The 19,063-nt window shown below is 45.6% G+C and overlaps 1 protein-coding gene and 1 non-coding gene across 6 annotated transcripts in view; one reads left to right on the top strand and one right to left on the bottom strand.

Annotated features, from left to right (window-relative positions):
- Positions 1-18,552, bottom strand: part of TIMELESS (timeless circadian regulator) — a 29,987-nt gene extending 11,435 nt beyond the window's left edge. For 2 of the 5 annotated variants that reach the window (XM_076068048.1, XM_076068050.1), the window contains exons 1-17: positions 18,035-18,551; positions 15,189-15,352; positions 11,785-11,938; positions 10,843-10,957; positions 10,400-10,462; positions 10,158-10,259; positions 9,495-9,650; positions 8,984-9,117; positions 8,308-8,395; positions 7,753-7,929; positions 6,770-6,987; positions 5,827-5,930; positions 5,302-5,471; positions 4,610-4,735; positions 2,568-2,719; positions 1,223-1,320; positions 818-959 (exon numbers count right to left, since the gene is read on the bottom strand). In XM_076068048.1, the coding sequence (XP_075924163.1) occupies positions 818-959; positions 1,223-1,320; positions 2,568-2,719; positions 4,610-4,735; positions 5,302-5,471; positions 5,827-5,930; positions 6,770-6,987; positions 7,753-7,929; positions 8,308-8,395; positions 8,984-9,117; positions 9,495-9,650; positions 10,158-10,259; positions 10,400-10,462; positions 10,843-10,957; positions 11,785-11,938; positions 15,189-15,279 (2,090 nt within the window). In that variant the 5' untranslated portion in view covers positions 15,280-15,352; positions 18,035-18,551. Of the gene's footprint in view, positions 1-817; positions 960-1,222; positions 1,321-2,567; positions 2,720-4,609; positions 4,736-5,301; positions 5,472-5,826; positions 5,931-6,769; positions 6,988-7,752; positions 7,930-8,307; positions 8,396-8,983; positions 9,118-9,494; positions 9,651-10,157; positions 10,260-10,399; positions 10,463-10,842; positions 10,958-11,784; positions 11,939-15,188; positions 15,353-17,837; positions 18,015-18,034 lie in introns of those variants that run through there. The other 3 variants (XM_076068051.1, XM_032957316.2, XM_076068047.1) reach the window with 3 other exon arrangements.
- Positions 18,516-18,597, top strand: TRNAS-CGA (transfer RNA serine (anticodon CGA)). Its single transcript has one exon. It is a non-coding gene; the product is annotated as a tRNA-Ser (tRNA).
- Positions 18,598-19,063: the final 466 nt, after the last annotated feature.

Below are 19,063 nucleotides of genomic sequence, written 5' to 3'. Positions count from 1 at the left end.
ACTAAACCCAGATCATTGGGTTCGTAGCACAGAGCGCTAACCACTGCATCACAAATCTTCCCAACGGCCTCTCACCCGGTTTTAGAGGTCATCTATCTTAAGAAAAAGAAATCAGTGGCCACAGGTGGCTGCCAAAGTCATTTTAATAACGTTGCCAACATGACATAGTGATGAATGTGTGGTATGATTGAACTGCCAAAACCTACATTTTCTTAAATACACATTCAAGTAATTTTATAAACCATGTGGTATTTATTTATTTATCGTGAGAGAACTAGATGGTGGTATTCGCAAAATTTCACACTTTATATCCCATGTTTACATAGGACATACAGTGTACCTATACATACATGATGGCCTGGCCACTTTATCTTCATTGCTAAATGTAAAAAAAACAACAGGAGGTGAATATGTTAAAACCAAGTAAAATGAGAGAAAATAAAACATCTATTTTAAACCCACTACAATTGCTGGATAACCAAAAGATCCTCTGCACTATCGCTTCCCTTTTTCTGTTTTAAAAACTATGAACTCACGACCTTAAGATCTAACGTGTAACAATGAGCATCACAGTATTTCTGCGCAGCTCGATTTCACGTGACAGAAAAAAAAAGTGCCGTGCACGCGGTGACGGGGCGGTCACGTGACCCATGGTGCCTGCGAAGGGGCGTTGCGCAACGTGCACCACTCAAGTACAATTACATCACTTCACTTCATAAGTCCCAGGAACATTTTAATAAGGGAAAATTGCCATCATTTTTCAGTGGAGGAATATGTAATTTCGCCCAGTTGTGGTGCAATGAGAATGACCCCGCACCGCTTGATGTATTCCGTGAAGTTGAATTCCTTCTCGCTGACGGACACGGCCTCCACCTCCTCGTTCTCCTCCTCCTCCATCTCCTCCGGCCCAACGTCATCCTCCACCGGTACGTCTTCAACCACCGATGCCGAGAGGGCAGCTGGCACACCAACAAACCGCGCACGCCCACATTGCACATCTTCCTCTCTACTTTGAAAATTAGTTCCTGAGCACAGAAAAATTCGGGCCAGGCCAGGAAGCCAACTGGGGTTGACCAATAAATAGATAAACCTGCTGCCAGAATGGCAAATCGAGTTAATATTTGAGTGATGTAGCTCATTGAAACTCATACATGTGCATTTGTCTGGTTACGATTGCACCTTATGCACGCACATATGCATGCAGGTGTGTGCACGTACGTACAGGGCAGCTTTGCGGCATGGATCTGTCGCAGGAGTTCCAGCTCATCCTCCGGGGTTATCCCCACCGCCCCAAACACCTCACCCTCGGGCCAGACCTCCCTACAATAACCAACAGCACACAAGGCCCATCCCATATCACACATACAGAAGCCACCTGCTGGGTTCTGGATCAGTGTTTCTCAATTCCAGTCCTCGTGACTATCACAGTCTGCCTTTATCTGATTACCAATATTTTCTATTCATAAGCAAGTTATGCCGGTGTATACTGCATGCAATGGATTTACTATTTTTTTTTTACAGTTAAGGCCCACTGAGCCATAGAGCTCTTTTTCAGAAGTGACCTGGCCACAAATTATAGCTCAAGTGATTTTTTATCACGTGGTTCAGATAATCGTTACTGGTGTTGGCTGTGAGCATGAATCGAACTCCTGCAGTTGGGTTCGTAGCGCAGGGCGCTAACTGCTGCACTCCCCATATATTTACCTTTGTTTACCAGGTAAAGCCCACTGAGCTATACAGCTCTTTTTCAGAAGTGACCCGGCCACAAATTATAGCTCAAGTGATTTTTTTACCACGTGGTTCAGATAATCGTTACCGGCCACAAATGATAGCTCAATGAAGTGGTTTATCATGTGGAAAATTATAGCAGCCAATTCGTCTAAATGCATGTTTCCAAATTTGGAGGGAAAAACTGGAGGACCAACAGAACAATCCACGTGACCACGGGGAGACCATGCAAACTCCAAAATATACAGGCGTCAGGGTCAGGATGGAACCCACTACTTCCTGTATACCAGTTAACACATCTAGGCAGAGTCCGGGGCTGTCTGACAAGAATTTCAAGTTTCGTAAATGAGAAATCATGACTGGAGTTAAAGTCCAGAGCTTTTGTAACATCACTGAACCAGTCCGAGTGATGCCAAAGGGAAGTCACTAGAGCCGAAGAAGGACTTTAAAATCTCTGTTTCTCATAAACGAAGCTTCAAATGCAAGACGTACATTCGGGGACACAGGTATTAGACAAGTAACAATTCAAAGTAGGTTGTGGTTCAATTCCAGAACTAATTATTTATTTTGCCTCATATGTACCATCTCACAAGTACAATTGTCAAAAATATAAAAGCTAATCAGTAATTTACTTTCACGATTTGATGCATACATATCATGAGCATAAGAATACACGTTATATAATGTATCGACAAATGGTTATATACTACATATTAACTAAATACGAGCTACTGTCTGGGGGCATTTTTGTCTTTAACCAATACCGCTCGCAAAATGGGAATGCTGGAGTAAGCCGACTGGTGGTGGTGGCGACGATGGAGGGGGGGGGGTACACGCACCTCGCGGAGCGCAGCAGGCCGACCGCGGTGCCAGCTTGCCCGGCGAGCAGTGCCGCCTGGATACGAGCAGTGGCCTGCCCACGCTGCTCCTCCACAGGCACCTCCGACGCCGCATCAAACGGCACCGCGCTGTCCGGCACGGCCTCCGCACCCTGTGTGATTTCACCCTCTCGTAACCTTGGTGGGTGCTATAGTTGCGTGTAAATGTTCACAACAGTTTATATACAAATTTGGGGAATAAACAATTCGGATGGCACTTATTATTGTCACGTCTCAATCGTATTGGTGAATGAGGGCCACATCATCAATCTCACCAGCAGTGCCATGAGCTAGTGAACACAATTGTCCATAACATTGCCTAAAAATAATAAAATGTATAATAGCTGACGTTTTGGGCAATGACCCTTCTTCACAGCAAGATCATCAGTCTACAAGATGTCTTCAAGATCCTCCATAGAATCTACTACTGGCCTGCATGCATTCTCCTACCTCTCCCCTCTCATCTCACTCTACTCCTCTCCAAGCACTCTCCACTCCACCAACCAAAGCTTCCTGTCAAAGTCCCCAGTCAACCTCTGCTACATGGAGGCTCACTCTCCCTCTGCCACCGCCATGGTCTAGAATTTCCTCACCTCAGCCATCCGTGCTACCGATTCTATGCCTCTTCCAGTTCAGGCTAACTGCCTATGACCGAGTGCCTCTATAAAATGCTCTTTCTAGCGGGTTTTGGTATGCAATCGAGTTGATATGCCATATACAACCAGATTGTAATTGTAAATTCTATAAAAACCCAAATTGTAAAAATAAAGCTGTATCTCTCTCATATGAGAATGGGGAAGTGTTTATTTACGTGCTTGCAGCCCTGATTTAAGTGGTAGACATTCTACATTTATAAGGCAGGGGGTGAGTCCATCCATGGAATAGAACCTGTAGACTTCCCACAAAGTGGTACTCATTTTATTACCCAACTAGGATAAAATCTCTTTATATTAAAAGTGGGATTAAAGTACGATTGATAAACAAGTATTTTCCAACAGAAGATCTACATGGATATTTTATGCAAATTGGCCATAGCAGTTATGCACTGTGAGCTCCATTATTTGCCAACTGCACCACCAACGTCAGCAGTTGTTAATTCAGATAACTGGGACCCAGGGACTGTTCTTATCAATCAATAATTTCTCACAACCAGGTTTAACACAAAGGGGTCTTTGTCAACCTTAATATATGTCATGGATTGATGCTCGAGTGACAGGTCAGACTTATGCTGTTATCTTATCTCATATAGCACCTTTATCCAAGGCGCTTTAAAAGGGTTACGAGTGATACAATGAGGGTGGCTAAAAGTGATATGGTGAATAGGGTATGGGGAAGGAGGTTTGTGGGTACGGGAATTATGGGGGTACCTAGGGATGGGAGGAAGGATGGGCCAGGCAGAAGAGGTGGGTCTTGACGGAGGAGCAGAAACAAGACAGAGGGGAAGTTTGTTCCAGTGCATAGGGGCAAGTAGGGAAAAGGAGCGGAAATGGGATTGTGCAAGAAAGGGGGGAACGGTTAGGAGGATATTGAGAGCGGAGCAGGCGGGGACATAATACGAGACGAGAGAAGCAAGGTACGGAGGGGCAAGGCCGTGGAGAGATTTATATACTTATTACTCTATAACCATTTTTCAGTCCTTCTTCACTCCTTGACATCGCACAGTGAGCCCAGCCGAGCACGGGAAACATCACGGGACCTTGTGCCGAGAGGAAGTTCACGCATAGGTTGAACATTGACCTCCAAAACCTGGAGTTCACGCGACTGTATGGATTACGGTGAAAGGTGCCGCTCTACAATTGCTTGCTCACACTTCTGGTGGAAACGCCTCTATTAAAGGGAAGGCTATCGAGCCTCTCTTGAGGGTTTTTGACCTACTCTTCCATGCTTGGCAGACGTAGAGGTTAACCACCGTTTACTCCACCACAATCATCCTGCCAATTAAATTAATTTGAAGGATTGATGCAATACCCATCCTGCCTGTGTGTGTGGCCCCTTTGGCTCACCTGTGCATAGGCGATGAGCTGCTGCGACAGCTGCTGCCACTGGGCCTCGCACTCCTCAGGGCTCCTCTCACTGCTGGACGGCTGTGCCTGCGCTCTGCTCTTCTTTTTGCGCTTCACTCGCTTCTTCTGCAATGTGAGCAGATCCCAGAGAGACAGCAGCAGCCAGCCAGTGAGTGAGAGGGCAAAATGGCCCCAAGTTATCAGCTGCCAGGTCGAAGGTACTCAGGGAATTGTGTTTCTACATCCACCGTTTTGGTGGTGTATGCCTGTGACCCAGCAGGACCCTCATGAAAATAACCTTGAGACTTTGGTGGATAAATAAATTACATTTATATTATTTTACGATTTCTAAGCAATGGCAAACATGAATATGAACATACAGGCCGCAGATAACATCAGTGGTGGGTGATATCTCAACTGGTCTTGACCACCTCTTCACCAACACACATTGACCATCCTGGTGAAGTATAACCAAACGATCCGCATTACAAACATGACATGGGGAGGCCTTCATCCAGCAGTACATTGACAAGTCGTAAATCATGATTATTAACAATAATACATTTTCAATGCATAAATCATTGGATGGCCATGTTCCGACAAAACGTCTGCACACGTGAGCACGCACACGTGAGCACGCACACGTGAGCACGCACACGTGAGCACGCACACGCCCGCACGGGCCCACGTGCCTGCACGACCACGGCTTTGCGGCCGCGGCAGAAGCGCTGTAGGAGGCGCAGGAAGGTGTGCGTCGTCTCCACGAGGTCGCGCAGAAACGAGCGCGGCTGCTTCGTCTCGTCAAACTTGCGGAAGAGCGTCACGAACAGCTCGCGGTACTCCATCACGTAGAACAGGTTGCCTGCGTGGCGCCGACAACAATGAGCATTGTATTATTGCAGCGTCGCCTTGGGATGAAGGGAATGTATGTAGAACTTCTTTTGCACCGTACATAGCCAACCACGCTAATTTGAGGTGCAAGGAAAAAGACAAAAACTAAAGACAAAAAGCAGTTCAAAAGAAATGAGTTTTAAATCTCGATTTAAAAGTGCATATCTCCAGTGGCTTCCTAATATCGGAAGGAAGAGCGTTCCAGACGGCTGCAGAAGCGCATCTGAACGCGGGCGATGCAGTAACCGAACACACTGCCCCTCTGACTAGCACGGTTGACTACATACGGTGTTGAAGTTCAACATACATACACTGCCGAGACTCACTCTTAATGACATTGCCGCTCTCTCGCACGCTCTCCTCCTTGGACTTGTCCATCTCCTCCAGTGTCATGATGAGCTCCTGGTAGGCTTTCAGGGCCAGGTGCATCCTGCCACACACACACACACACGATCCCAACACAGCCACACCGTCACGACACTGCAAGAACCTCATGTGCTCCCACATTCACTTCTCCGTGCATATCAAGATTCACGATTGACTCTCATATCAATGAACAATGTACAAGGGATGCAGCAATTCAGCCACTACCATTTTTAAAATAATCATGATTCATGGTCATGATTCATTTAGAAAATGTATTTATTTTTGGTTGATTGTGCAGTATGTATAATCAATAGTGGCCGCAGGGTTTCCATAAAGCAACCACAATCAACTATCATGACTGTATTAAAGAATTTTAATCAACGAATTCAAATCTTGTGGAAGCACTGACCACACCATCGTCTACATAGCAGTGAACCACCGTGAACTCCGAAAATGCGATGGAGCCATCGAAGCAATCCAAGACACATCAAATAAGCCTTTGTCTGGCTAACTAATATGGATATATAGACTTCTACCATCAATCAACCAGACAACCTGGAGCAAGTTGATTGATGATCCAGCACTCACTGATTCATTCCAGTCACTTGCTCGTTGGCAGTCAGTCGCTTTATCACGGCAGCCAAGGGAATGGTTCCCATGAACTACTCATTGATTTCCTCCACCCATGGTGAGGACCCAGTCTACCACTGTTTTGTTTCATCCATCCTGTGTTCAACCACCAAACTGGAGATCAAAACACAAATCTTTATACTTCTTTTCTCACACCACTCGACTTTCGAATTCCCTCCTCATCGATAAAAACGTGTTAATCATCCCATCATACACACAAGGAAGATATGATCATTACATGCGAAGAACAAACACACACGCGCACACACACACCTGCGGGACCACGGCAGGGCGTCCTTCTTCTCCATGAGCATCATCTCGTAGCAGTTGGTGAGGTTCTTCTCGATGAAGTGGAAAGTGCGCACGCCCACTGTCTCGGACACCAGCTCGGGGCGGAACCCTCGCAGTCGGTTGAACTCCATGAAGAAAGCGAGCGCCCACATGTAGTAGCTCTCGTCATTCTGCTGCCCCTTCTCGAGCAGCAATGTGTCCTGTCGCCCACAGCAGGACAGCGTGATTGTGTGGGTGCGCTAATATGTATGTTGAACTTCTTTCACACCATACTTGGCCAACTGTGCGCATCAGAGATGCGGGGGAAAGACAACAAACTAGGTAGCAGGCTTCCTTCCATATGGCTCCTTTCACGTACATTGCCATAATTACTTTTGGAGTGAAGCACTAGAAGGGTGGTTCATGCACTGTCGCTTTGAACCCAGTGACTGGAGTTCAATTCCCGGCCACAGCTAACACCAGTGGCGAGTGATATCTGATTTGGTCCTCAGACCCCACTTCACAAACCCACACTCATCAGCGTGGTGACGTATGGTAAAATAACCCTGACGACCCACAATGTGGGGAGGCCCTCATCCAGCAGGAAATTGATAAAAGGGCTGTGCACATATTACAAATGACCCACTAAGTATTGATGAAAAAACATATTTTCAGTTAGTTTTAAATCTTCCCAACGCTGCATTTTCAGTTTGCCGTGCAATTGACACGCCCCATGAATGGCCGTGTGCAGCACCCCGTGTGTGGCAAAGAGACAATGGAAGAGACCTCAGTAGTAGTTCTGTCAAGTCTCTATCATAGGCCGTTCTCTCTATCGCGGCACAGTTGCATCCGACAGCATCACATTGTCACGTTGTCGCTCGTTGCAGTGTTTCAAACGCCTCTGTGCCCAAGGTGCCGCATGCTACTCCACTATTTTTTTATATTCGAAAACATTGGTGGCTGTGACCACGCTGTGACGGCCGCACCTTCACACTGTACATGAGGCGGTTGTAGCAGGCATCCAGGAAATCGATGCAGAATGTGCGCAGGAAGAGTCGCACGTTCATGGCCGAGCGGCGTCGCTCTTCAGCCTCGGGCGCCAGTAGGCGCCGTTTGGGTCTCCGCTGGGGCTCCTTGCCGATGTCGTGGCTGTATCCTGCCAGCTGCAGGAAAAACCGCCAGAGTGGCACGCGCAAGGACAAGGGTTTTAAACTAAATCCTCATCAATTGTTCTACTCATTACCAAGCATCCGTGACCTCGATGTTAAAGCTATTCCACTTTGCAATTTGGGTTTTTTGCTATAACTTTGAACTGTCCTGGTTAAATCTATAATACTTTCTGTTCATCTCATTCTATCTCAGTTCCTTTTTCCTTCCATTAAAAATAAAATCTACATTTTTGCAGGTGTCCCCAACACACCGACAGCTCTTGATTTTGTTGCGACTTTAAACAAATAACCATAACCTTTTTCAATATCCTGCCAAGGCCCGTGGTGGAATGCGACGCAAACGTGTTGTGTCGTGGCCTTGGGATATCTCACCTTTTGAACGCCAAGGTGAAACACCAGGTCGTTATCGCTGATGGATTTGTGTCCTTGGACCACGTACGTGCCCACAAACCGAGAGTGCCTGCCAACACAAACACGTCCAACTTTGAATCTAGAGGTGGACAGAGGGGACTAATGTATCCCAATAAGTGTTCAAGTAATTGTAAAGTTAATACTTAAAACTTCAGTGAAAAATGTGTGAATGAACGCAGAAGATACCACCTGGCCCAACAATTAATTCAGCAAATATTGCTGAAGGAAGTACAGTTGGATGTGCTGGGCGATTTTAATACAGTTTTGTCTTTTTCCCCAATTGTATTGAGACTGTGTTATCGGCATCATGTCACGAGACGAAAAGCCCATGCGGAAATCTCAACTCGATTGACGTGCATCAATTAATCGACGCATCGTTACAAGCCTAATGCCTATGTTTCACACTGTGCGCAGTGACTGAGCAGGATGACTGCATATGTTTCGTGGTTGCGCTGTATAACTTTCCGACGCGTTTCCGGATTGCACTGCGCGTTGCTGGAGAGGATGTCCGACGTGCGTGCCGCTCCGGGTGCAGCCCAGCACGTTAAGCAAAGAAGCCGAGCCATTACGCGGTACAAACCAAAGTAACGCGGGACGGCTGCCCGAGCTGCCGCCCGCAACCACGCGCGCGCCGCACCTGGAGCTCCGGTGCCACATGCGGTTGCGCTTCTCGGCGAGCTCTCTCTGCCGCAGCAGCTCTAGCTCCGTGGTGTCGGCCTCCTTCTCCCGTTCCGGCCTCGCTCCGCCCGTGCTCACGAGCTGAGATGGGGTCTGGAAGACGGGGAAAACCGCCCACACGCGATGTCTCGCACCGGTCGGTGAACGAGCGCGCAACAACGCTGGTCTACCGGTTTGTTCACGAGGCGAACACAAAAATCTTCGCACCTCTAGTAAATTAGTTGTCAAGACGACGGACAAACTCTTGCAATTTGAGATGCATTGACAAATGTGCGTGACGTACTTTTAGATGCGTTGGCCACATTTATGTGATGTTCAAAAGTTCCGCAGTAAATATCTCTTTCAAAGAAAACCCCGTTACATCCATAACAAATAAATGTATCCCATTCACATATTATGTTGCTTTTATATAACCAAAGTTATCATTATATATTACATAGGTGTAGACAGGCGTGTACACGTGGCAGCACCTGCATGCGGAACATGAGGCAGACGATCTCCAGCACATGCATGCACCACTGTTGCTCGCTGGGCGCGCTGCACAGGAAGCGCAGCAGGTCGTCCATGCCGCTCATGTGCAGCGCCCACAGCACGCGGTCGTGCAAGCTGGCGTCGTCATCCACGTTCTGGGGCACACGTGCAGTCGAAACGTTGTGAGGGAGGCCGCAGCCCAAAATGTTTTATCGTAACAGGTTCACCAGAATTGTTTCACACAAGCCTACCTATGCTGATGAGATGGTGTATGACAACACCGGTCCATAGTGTGCTTGTGCTGAACCAATGATGCTAAATGTATGCATTCCAAGAAGGCTGTGTGGCTGATGGGATGTGTAAAAAAAAAATTTTCATATGGAGGAAGCAAAATTAGCACGGTTGGCTATGTATGGTGCAAAATCAGTTTTATATGCAAACATTCAAGATTTGATTATTTTATATTCACGTCAATTGGTGTCAATTATTCTTCTCGGATTGCCGATGTCTAGGGAAGGCCTTCAACCAGCAGTGGACTGATCATGGCTGATAATGATAATGGTCAGAATGAAGAAGATATAACAGAAGAGGATCAAATATCACGTAATTCACAATCCGTTACATTCATTGTGAGAAAAAAAAATATTTTGGGACATGCATACCTTCTCCAGGGTAGGATCTGGGGGCACGTGCATGACATTTCGGACAAGCAGGAGCATACGTTCTATCAGTAACGTGTCTTCCTCTTGCCTCTGCTCCCATTCCTGTGCACAGTGAACATAGCAATTAGTGGAAAGAGGCCTCCACAACCATTGTACAGCATACGGCCTTGTGTTCAGATATGCAGGCTACGCTACACCGTGAAGATGTTTGCGTGAGCGAGAGTTAGTTCATGTGAACTGACCAGCTGAAGTAAGTTGTAGAGGGTCTCGCTAAGAACGGTGAACACCTTCTCGTTGGCAAACGCCTATGGAAAGCACACACGAGGAAGTCAGATTCACATGTTTTCTGCTTTAGCAAGCAAGACCTGTTAAAGCCCTCAGTCAACCTCCGTTAAAAGGGGGGGTTTCTTCTTCTCCACTGCTGCCTCTACTATCTGGAACTGTAATCTTACATTCCACAATGCTGACTCTACCCACAAGTAAAGTCCAGGCTTAAGACCTCCCTCTTATCTTCAGGACTAACAATGTTCACCTTGCCAAACGTCTTATGTAGAACTTCTTCCATACCTAAAAGTGCACAAAGGGATGTAAGGCTGCAACAAATATAGAAACATGGTCCCTTATTTTTGCTTTGACTCAAATGTGATACAATTCTTGTACAGTAACTGCAATGCTCCCTTCCCACCTGCTTGTATGCCTGCAGGTGGCAGGTAACTGCCAGGTAATGATGGCGAGTGGTGGGGTCGGTAGGGACCTTTCCAAACAGCACGATCGCTGGCTGAGTCAGGTTCACCAACAACCTGCACACAGATATGCAAGCTCAACCACCGCAAGCACGCGGACACAGGGGCACGTGGTGCCACTGCTCGTATGCACTCACATCAACGCCGCGGTGTAAAGGTGTGTGCACACCTAGGTGATCTTTTGTCCATCATGGTTGCATGCAACTTAATCGGCTAGAAAAGTCACCAAAAAAAATTGTACACGAACAACGCATTCACGCAATGCTCCGTTTTGAAGTTTTAAAATGAAACATTATTGAATTGTATTATGTTTTGAATTAGATAATTGTATTTCTTCATTAAAAGCTTACATCATTTTACATCTGGAAGACTTCATTGAAAACGACATTTTGTGTGAATTTTCTCTCGTCGTTAAGTAGATGGCCTTGCTGGGGGTTCGGTTCGATGCGGACTTTCACCTGTTTGGGATTGCGGGATCGCGATAAGGCGACATAGAGCTGCTGGCCGTGCGAGAAGACCGCCATAATCGAACGTCTGTCCCTGCCCCTCCATCGATCACGCAGGGGGCGCGTAGGTTTGCAGCGCCCCCTGCATGAAAACGACGGAAAGTGCAGCGTTCATCACAGATAGGTAAAGTTGTGCCAGTTGCACAACCGGTTTCTTAATGGAGAGACAGACTCTACATTCAAGTGATTTGCCCAGTGATTTGTAGTGACGTAGTTCATCATATGCACGTTCGTGGAGAGACAGATATATGGATATGTTGTCTGCTTATCTATTTTGCTACTGATATTCTCCACAATGACGCTGATGATTATGTCGTGCCATGGTTACGCAAGAGATGATTCGGGTGTCGACGTGACACAATCGGCGGTCACAGTCACCTGATTATTGCCTGGAAGAGGACCTGGTCGTTGTGGTGGTAGAGCAGGAGTGGCACCAGGTCATTCTGCAGGATCATGGCATCTCCCAGCTGCTGGCGTATGTCCTTGCTGTCATCCTCACGGCGCAGGAAGCGGATCAGGTCCTTGACAGTCTCTTCAGCATGTCGGGGGAAAGTGTTAGATACAGCGATTGCATTTTACTCTGAGATTCAGAAGTTCAAGAGCAAAGCCACATGCACTAGCAACGCATAACAAAGGTCACATTTTTTTACACAAAAGTGATACAACAAAAGCAGTCTTTCTCAGAATTCCTTGCAGGTCATAGGTCAATATAGCATTGCTGCCAATACAAAGATTACAACAGAAATACTAAAGTTTAACAGTAGGCTTTCACGATCAATATTATCCATAAGAGGTTTTTGGGTAAGATCGCGTGAATAGAAATGTGTCGTTAAACCCGCCACCACCCGACACAGCCAATTAGTAAGGTTTGTCACGTAAACAAAAAATGCTAATTCGTTACTAGTACAGGACACCTGTGTGTTGGAGAGTAAACCCAATTGTAAATATCTGTGGGTTTACTCTCCAACATACCAGTGTGCTGTACTAGTAACGAATTGGCATGTTCTGTTTCTGTGACAAACCTTACAAATTGGTTATCGGGTGGTGGCGAGTTTAACGACACATTTATATTCATGCGATCTAACCCAAAAACCTTTATTATGGACAAAGACTCAAGTTCAATGTTCCCACATTAATGACTGACATGTTTGGTGACGTACTAACGCGAGGACATTTGGTCAATACCATTTACATTGCACTTTTTTGCTGTGGGTAGAAACCTATTTTGGTACTGGCAAAGGAGGTCCCATGATGTAGATGCTCCCCCCGAGCTCTCAATACTCTGATAGTGCATTGTCTTTGGGCTGTACGCCTTCTGGCATTCCTCGGGTCTAACACCGTTTGAGACGAGGCTCAAAAGAAAGCTGTCTCTGGTGTGGACCATTCAGTTTCAAGGACAATGCATGTATTATCAGAGTATTTTTTTTGCATTCTGACCAGAAGTATTGTGGTTAATGCAGACGTGATTCCTCGTAAAAAAGGTTTCAGTTTTGTTGCCAGAAAAAAGGGGAAAAACCTCTTGTTATAGAAACCTGAGAACCCAGAGGAAACCCATGCAGAACGGAGGAAGAGAACACACCAACTCCACACAGAAAGGCACCCAAGGTAGGTATCAAACCGAGGAACGTCTTGCCGTGTTAACTATTAACTGTTGTGCCAAAATCATCCTAATACAGTACACCATGAGGTATAAATTTGAAGATAATTATGCACAGCTTCATAAAATGACTTATTTATAGAATAGGTCGAATGGTTCGACACATACATGAAACTGAATGCACCGTCGCCAGCCCAGGGTGGATGAAATACAGTGAGGGAATAAAGTATTTGATCCCCTGCTGATTTTGTACGTTTGCCCACTGACAAAGAAATGATCAGTCTATAATTTTAATGGTAGGTTTATTTGAAGAGTGAGAGACAGAATAACAAAAAAAATCCAGAAAAACGCATGTCAAAAATGTTATAAATTGATTTGCATTTTAATGAGGGAAATAAGTATTTGACCCCTCTGCAAAACATGACTTAGTACTTGGTGGCAAAACCCTTGTTGGCAATCACAGAGGTCAGACGTTTCTTGTAGTTGGCCACCAGGTTTGCACACATCTCAGGAGGGATTTGTCCCATTCCTCTTTGCAGATCTTCTTCAAGTCATTAAGGTTTCGAGGCTAACGTTTGTCAACTCGAACCGTCAGCTCCCTCCACAGATTTTCTATGGGATTAAGGTATGGAGACTGGCTAGGCCACTCCAGGACCTTAATGTGCTTCTTCTTGAGCTACTCCTTTGTTGCCTTGGCCGTGTGTTTTGGGTCATTGTCATGCTGGAATACCCATCCACGACCCATTTTCAATGCCCTGGCTGATGAAAGGAGGCTCTCACCCAAGATTTGACGGTACATGGCCCCGTCCATCGTCCCTTTGATGCGGTGAAGTTGTCCTGTCCCCTTAGCAGAAAAACACCCCAAAAGCATGTTTCTACCTCCATGTTTGATGGTGGGGATGGTGTTCTTGGGGTCATAGGCAGCATTCCTCCTCCTCCAAACACGGCGAGTTGAGTTGATGCCAAAGAGCTCCATTTTGGTCTCATCTGACCACAACACTTTCACCCAGTTGTCCTCTGAATCATTCAGATGTTCATTGGCAAACTTCAGACGGGCATGTATATGTGCTTTCTTGAGCAGGGGGACCTTGCGGGCGCTGCAGGATTTCAGTCCTTCACGGCGTAGTGTGTTACCATTTGTTTTCTTGGTGACTATGGTCCCAGCTGCCTTGAGATCATTGACAAGATCCTCCCGTGTAGTTCTGGGCTGATTCCTCACCGTTCTCATGATCACTGCAACTCCACGAGGTGAGATCTTGCATGGAGCCCCAGGCCGAGGGAGATTGACAGTTCTTTTGTGTTTCTTCCATTTGCGAATAATCGCACCAACTGTTGTCACCTTCTCACCAAGCTGCTTGGCAATGGTCTTGTAGCCCATTCCAGCCTTGTGTAGGTCTACAATCTTGTCCCTGACATCCTTGGAGAGCTCTTTGGTCTTGGCCATGGTGGAGAGTTTGGAATCCGATTTATTGATTGCTTCTGTGGACAGGTGTCTTTTATACAGGTAACAAGCTGAGATTAGGAGCACTCCCTTTAAGAGTGTGGTCCTAATCTCAGCTCGTTACCTGTATAAAAGACACCTGGGAGCCAGAAATCGTTCTGATTGAGAGGGGGTCAAATACTTATTTCCCTCATTAAAATGCAAATCAATTTATAACATTTTTGACATGCGTTTTTCTGGATTTTGTTGTTATTCTGTCTCTCACTGTTCAAATAAACCTGCCATTAAAATTATAGACTGATCATTTATTTGTCAGTGGGAAAATGTACAAAATCAGCAGGGGATCAAATACTTTTTTCCCTCACTGTAGTCAAGTCTGTCGGAGTGCATCGGACAGCATGGCATTTGTATCAGCACATTAATTTAATTTCCTCGCAACGAAATCTGGCTCGGACAAATTACTTTAAAAAAGCATTAACAGTAAAAATATTACTTACAGTCACATCAGCATAAATTTAGGGTGACTATTGCACTGGTATGTAAACAAAGAAGGAAACACGTCAAATGATGTTGTAAAGTAACTGAGGTGTCCATCTGGCATCGTGGAACTACTGCCGAGTAAACACGGAACATTGGGCCGACGTTGTTCCAACAGTTCCAACCATCTAGCCCCCAATGTTGACGCAACGTTGTCCGGGTCAGGACCCAAAGCTGCAGGATCAATGCAAACGATCCGCAACTGACCCAAGCAGTCCGGCTCCTTGTGGTAGGTGTCTCCCTCCAGGAACCCCAAGGCGCTGCATGTGGCCAGCAGCTCACAGTTCATGGTGGCCATCTCTGCAGCACGTTCACTGGGTGGCCCGTGGCCGGGTGGAGGGGCTTTCAGTGGCTGTGTGCACGCAGTGACACTGCGGGGGACACACAAAACAAACACACGTGTTGATGTTACAGGAGCCCGGAAATGAGAGTTGTTCGTAGGGTAAGACCTCGCTTAACGTGTGTTCAGACTATAACGCGTTTTCGATATAACCTGGTTCTTCCATTAGGGTAAAAGCTTTGCACGACGTGGAACGTGCACCGTTACAACGCGGAAACGCGCACCGTTACAAGGTGGAACGTGCCCGTTACAGAGAGAGACACACACATAGACACACAGAGAGAGATAGCACAGAGACACACAGAGAGAGACACACACATAGACACACAGAGAGAGATAGCACAGAGACACACAGAGAGAGACACACACATAGACACACAGAGAGAGATAACACAGAGACACACAGAGAGAGACACACACATAGACACACAGAGAGAGATAACACAGAGACGCACAGAGAGAGACACACACATAGACACACAGAGAGAGATAACACAGAGACACAGAGAGAGACACACAGAGAGAGACACACACATAGACACACAGAGAGAGATAACAAAGACACACAGAGAGAGACACACACATAGGCACACAGAGAGAGATAACACAGAGACACACAGAGAGAGACACACACATAGGCAAATAGACAGAGATAACACAGAGACATACAGAGAGAGACACACAGACACACAGAGAGAGACACACATAGACACACAGAGAGAGATAACACAGAGACACACAGGGAGAGACACACACATAGACACACAGAGAGAGATAACAAAGAGACACACAGAGAGAGACACACACATAGGCACACAGAGAGAGATAACACAGAGACACAGAGAGAGACACACACATAGACACACAGAGAGAGATAACACAGAGAGACACACAGAGAGATAACACAGACACACAGAGAGAGACACACACATAGACACACAGAGAGAGACACACAGACACAGAGAAACAACGCCTCTGTGTCGAAGCCTTAAATAGAGAGAGAGGGGGCCTCGACACAGAGGCGTTGTTTCTCTGTGTGTCTATGTTGTCTCTCTCTGTGTGTCTCTGAGTGTCTATGTTGTGTGTTTCTCTGTGTCTATGTTGTGTCTCTCTCTGTGTCTATGTTGTGTCTCTCTCTGTGTGTCTCTCTCTGTGTGTCTCTCTCTGTGTCTCTCTCTGTGTCTCTGTGTGTCTATGTTGTGTCTCTCTCTGTCTCTGTGTTATCTCTTTGTGTGTCTCTCTCTGTGTGTCTATGTGTGTCTCTGTGTTATCGCTCTGTGTGTCTAAGTGTGTGTCTCTCTCTGTGTGTCTCTGTGTTATCTGTCTGTGTGCCTATGTGTGTGTCTCTCTCTGTGTGTCTGTGTTGTGTCTCTCTCTGTGTCTCTATGTTGTCTCTCTCTGTGTGTCTCTGTGTTATCTCTGTCTGTGTGCCTATGTGTGTCTCTCTGTGTCTCCGGTTCTGTGTTTTGGCTCTCTTAAAATTTAGCAATCTTTGGAAGAACGTAATCAACCAGGTAAGGTGTTGACTGTTATGTTAGCCGACTGTGATGTATTGCATTATATTTCTAAGTTTACTAGGTTGTTTTCTCTTTCATTTGTACCTGATGATGATTGCTTGTGTTGCAATCGAAACGTCGTATGCTTTTAATTTATTATTTTATCTTTCTACGTCACTTTAACGAAAATAACCAAAGAGTAATTCCTACAATCACGAAAGCGCCAAATCAAATCTTACTCTGTGTGTACGTAACTTCGTATCTCGCACAACTCTATCGTTACATTATTATGGCCAAATTGTGTCTCAAGAACGCATTTACCGCATTAAACGAGGACTTACTGTAAATCGAAACGCATGCATTTAATTTCGATTTAAAGCTTTCGTGACTGCAATGATTCATCTTCTTCGGTTCTTTCGGTAAAGTCACGTAGAATGAGAATAAAATAATAAATTGATAAAATAAAATAACACAATAATATTCTCACGACGTTTCGGCCACAACACAAGCGGCCTTCATCAGGTGAAGGGACGAGACTGTCTGGTAGGACAGCGCTGGAGCAGACAGTCTCGTCCCTTTACCTGATGAAGGCCGCTTGTGTTGTGGCCGAAACGTCGTGAGAATATTATTTATTGTGTTGTTATTTTATCAATGTATTATTTTATTCTCATTCTACGTGACTTTACCGAAAGAACCAAAGAAGCATGCATTTAATGTTGAGTGCTCCCATTAGAGCTCACAACATTGTATTTAACATTCCTCTCACACACACACACACAATCTGGGACGATGAGGCGATTACTCAACTACAAGTTGTACCAAGACTAGGTTTAGCGGTCGATTTTTCGGGTCACCTTTAAACATGTTCATGAATGATCCACATTATTCGCTGTGTGCCCGAGGGAAATTAGGTTATGTTAATCTGGTCATACACGCAGCTACCTAACTGTTGCGTTATAATATTATGCAGGGGAATAATCCAGTACAGGATACTTACACGGAGCGTTGGTAAAATGTTACCTTTCACAAACCAGCGTTGGCCGAACGTTCCATGTTTATCAGAAGTGCGTCTTATAATCCAGTACAAAACACTTCGCTTCTGAGGAGCGCCGTGAACGTAACTGAACGGATTCGCGTACGACGATCCACAGCGACGACAAACAATACAGACGAGGAACTAATGAGGAAAAGTTAACAATTGTAATTGTCATGTTTACCTGAAACTCGATCGAGTCTCTGAGGGAAGCGACACTCAGATCCGGGAACCGCTTCCCGCCAAAACGAGACTCCCGGCTCACGTGGGTGGGCGAGTCCACCGCAGTGATATACAATAAAACATTTTTTATACCGCAGTATCATTCGGGTTTAAAATCAAATGAAAATGATTAAATAATTACTTAAAATTGGCTAAATACGAAATGTTTGATTATTTGTAATTACTGCAATTAGGGTGCTGTCTGAGACAATTTAATTAATGGAATGGTCCATTCAGCTGCGTTTGTGTGGGGTCCCTCTGCGTTTGTAAACGTTTATGACTGTCAAGATTTAATGTAACGCCATTATTACGAGTTGGATACAAAGACGTACAAAGTATAAACGTAAAACAAATATAACATAATACATTTTTACATACACATATGGGATCGATGTATTGGTTAAGGTATAACTATCGCTATGCACCCTGGGTTCTTCAACTGCGTCATGGTGGCCGAGTGGTTAAGGCGTTGGACTCGAAATCCAATGGGGTCTCCCCGCACAGGTTCGAATCCTGTCCATGACGAGAATTTTTTGTAACTGAAAAATTTACATTTCCAGAAGCATTCACTTGTAAAGGTTATTGTTTGAGGATAAATTCGCATTTTTTTTTTACAAAAGATGCCGAGCAAATTAAATCTAAATCCAACGCGCGCAGCGCTGCAGTGCACATTGACTGCCGCAATACATGTGACCGCCAGGTGGCGCAATGGTCTACCTTTCTATTACGTTGTCTGTCCGTCAACTAAATAATATCAATAATAAGAGCCTTTCAGGATGCCTGAGTCAAAAAGTTGTAGAAAGTGCCCCCCCCCCGCCCCCCACAGATGTTTGGGTAAAAGGTTGATTCAACTGGTTTCGAAATATTGTTGAGGCCCCCCCCCAAAAACTTCACTCCCCCCCCCCCCCACATATTCTTATTTTCTAGGCATATAGAGTCAGTAGTATCGACATGCCTACACACCCTACATTCAGTTCAGTTCATTTATTTG

This window comes from Petromyzon marinus, chromosome 19, assembly GCF_048934315.1.
Source record: "Petromyzon marinus isolate PM22_M1 ecotype Great Lakes invasive population chromosome 19, UKy_Petmar_22M1.pri1.0, whole genome shotgun sequence".
NCBI classification, from domain to species: domain Eukaryota; kingdom Metazoa; phylum Chordata; class Hyperoartia; order Petromyzontiformes; family Petromyzontidae; genus Petromyzon; species Petromyzon marinus.
The sequence above is the reverse complement of the archived record's forward strand: the minus strand, read 5'-3'. Positions and strand labels throughout refer to the sequence as shown.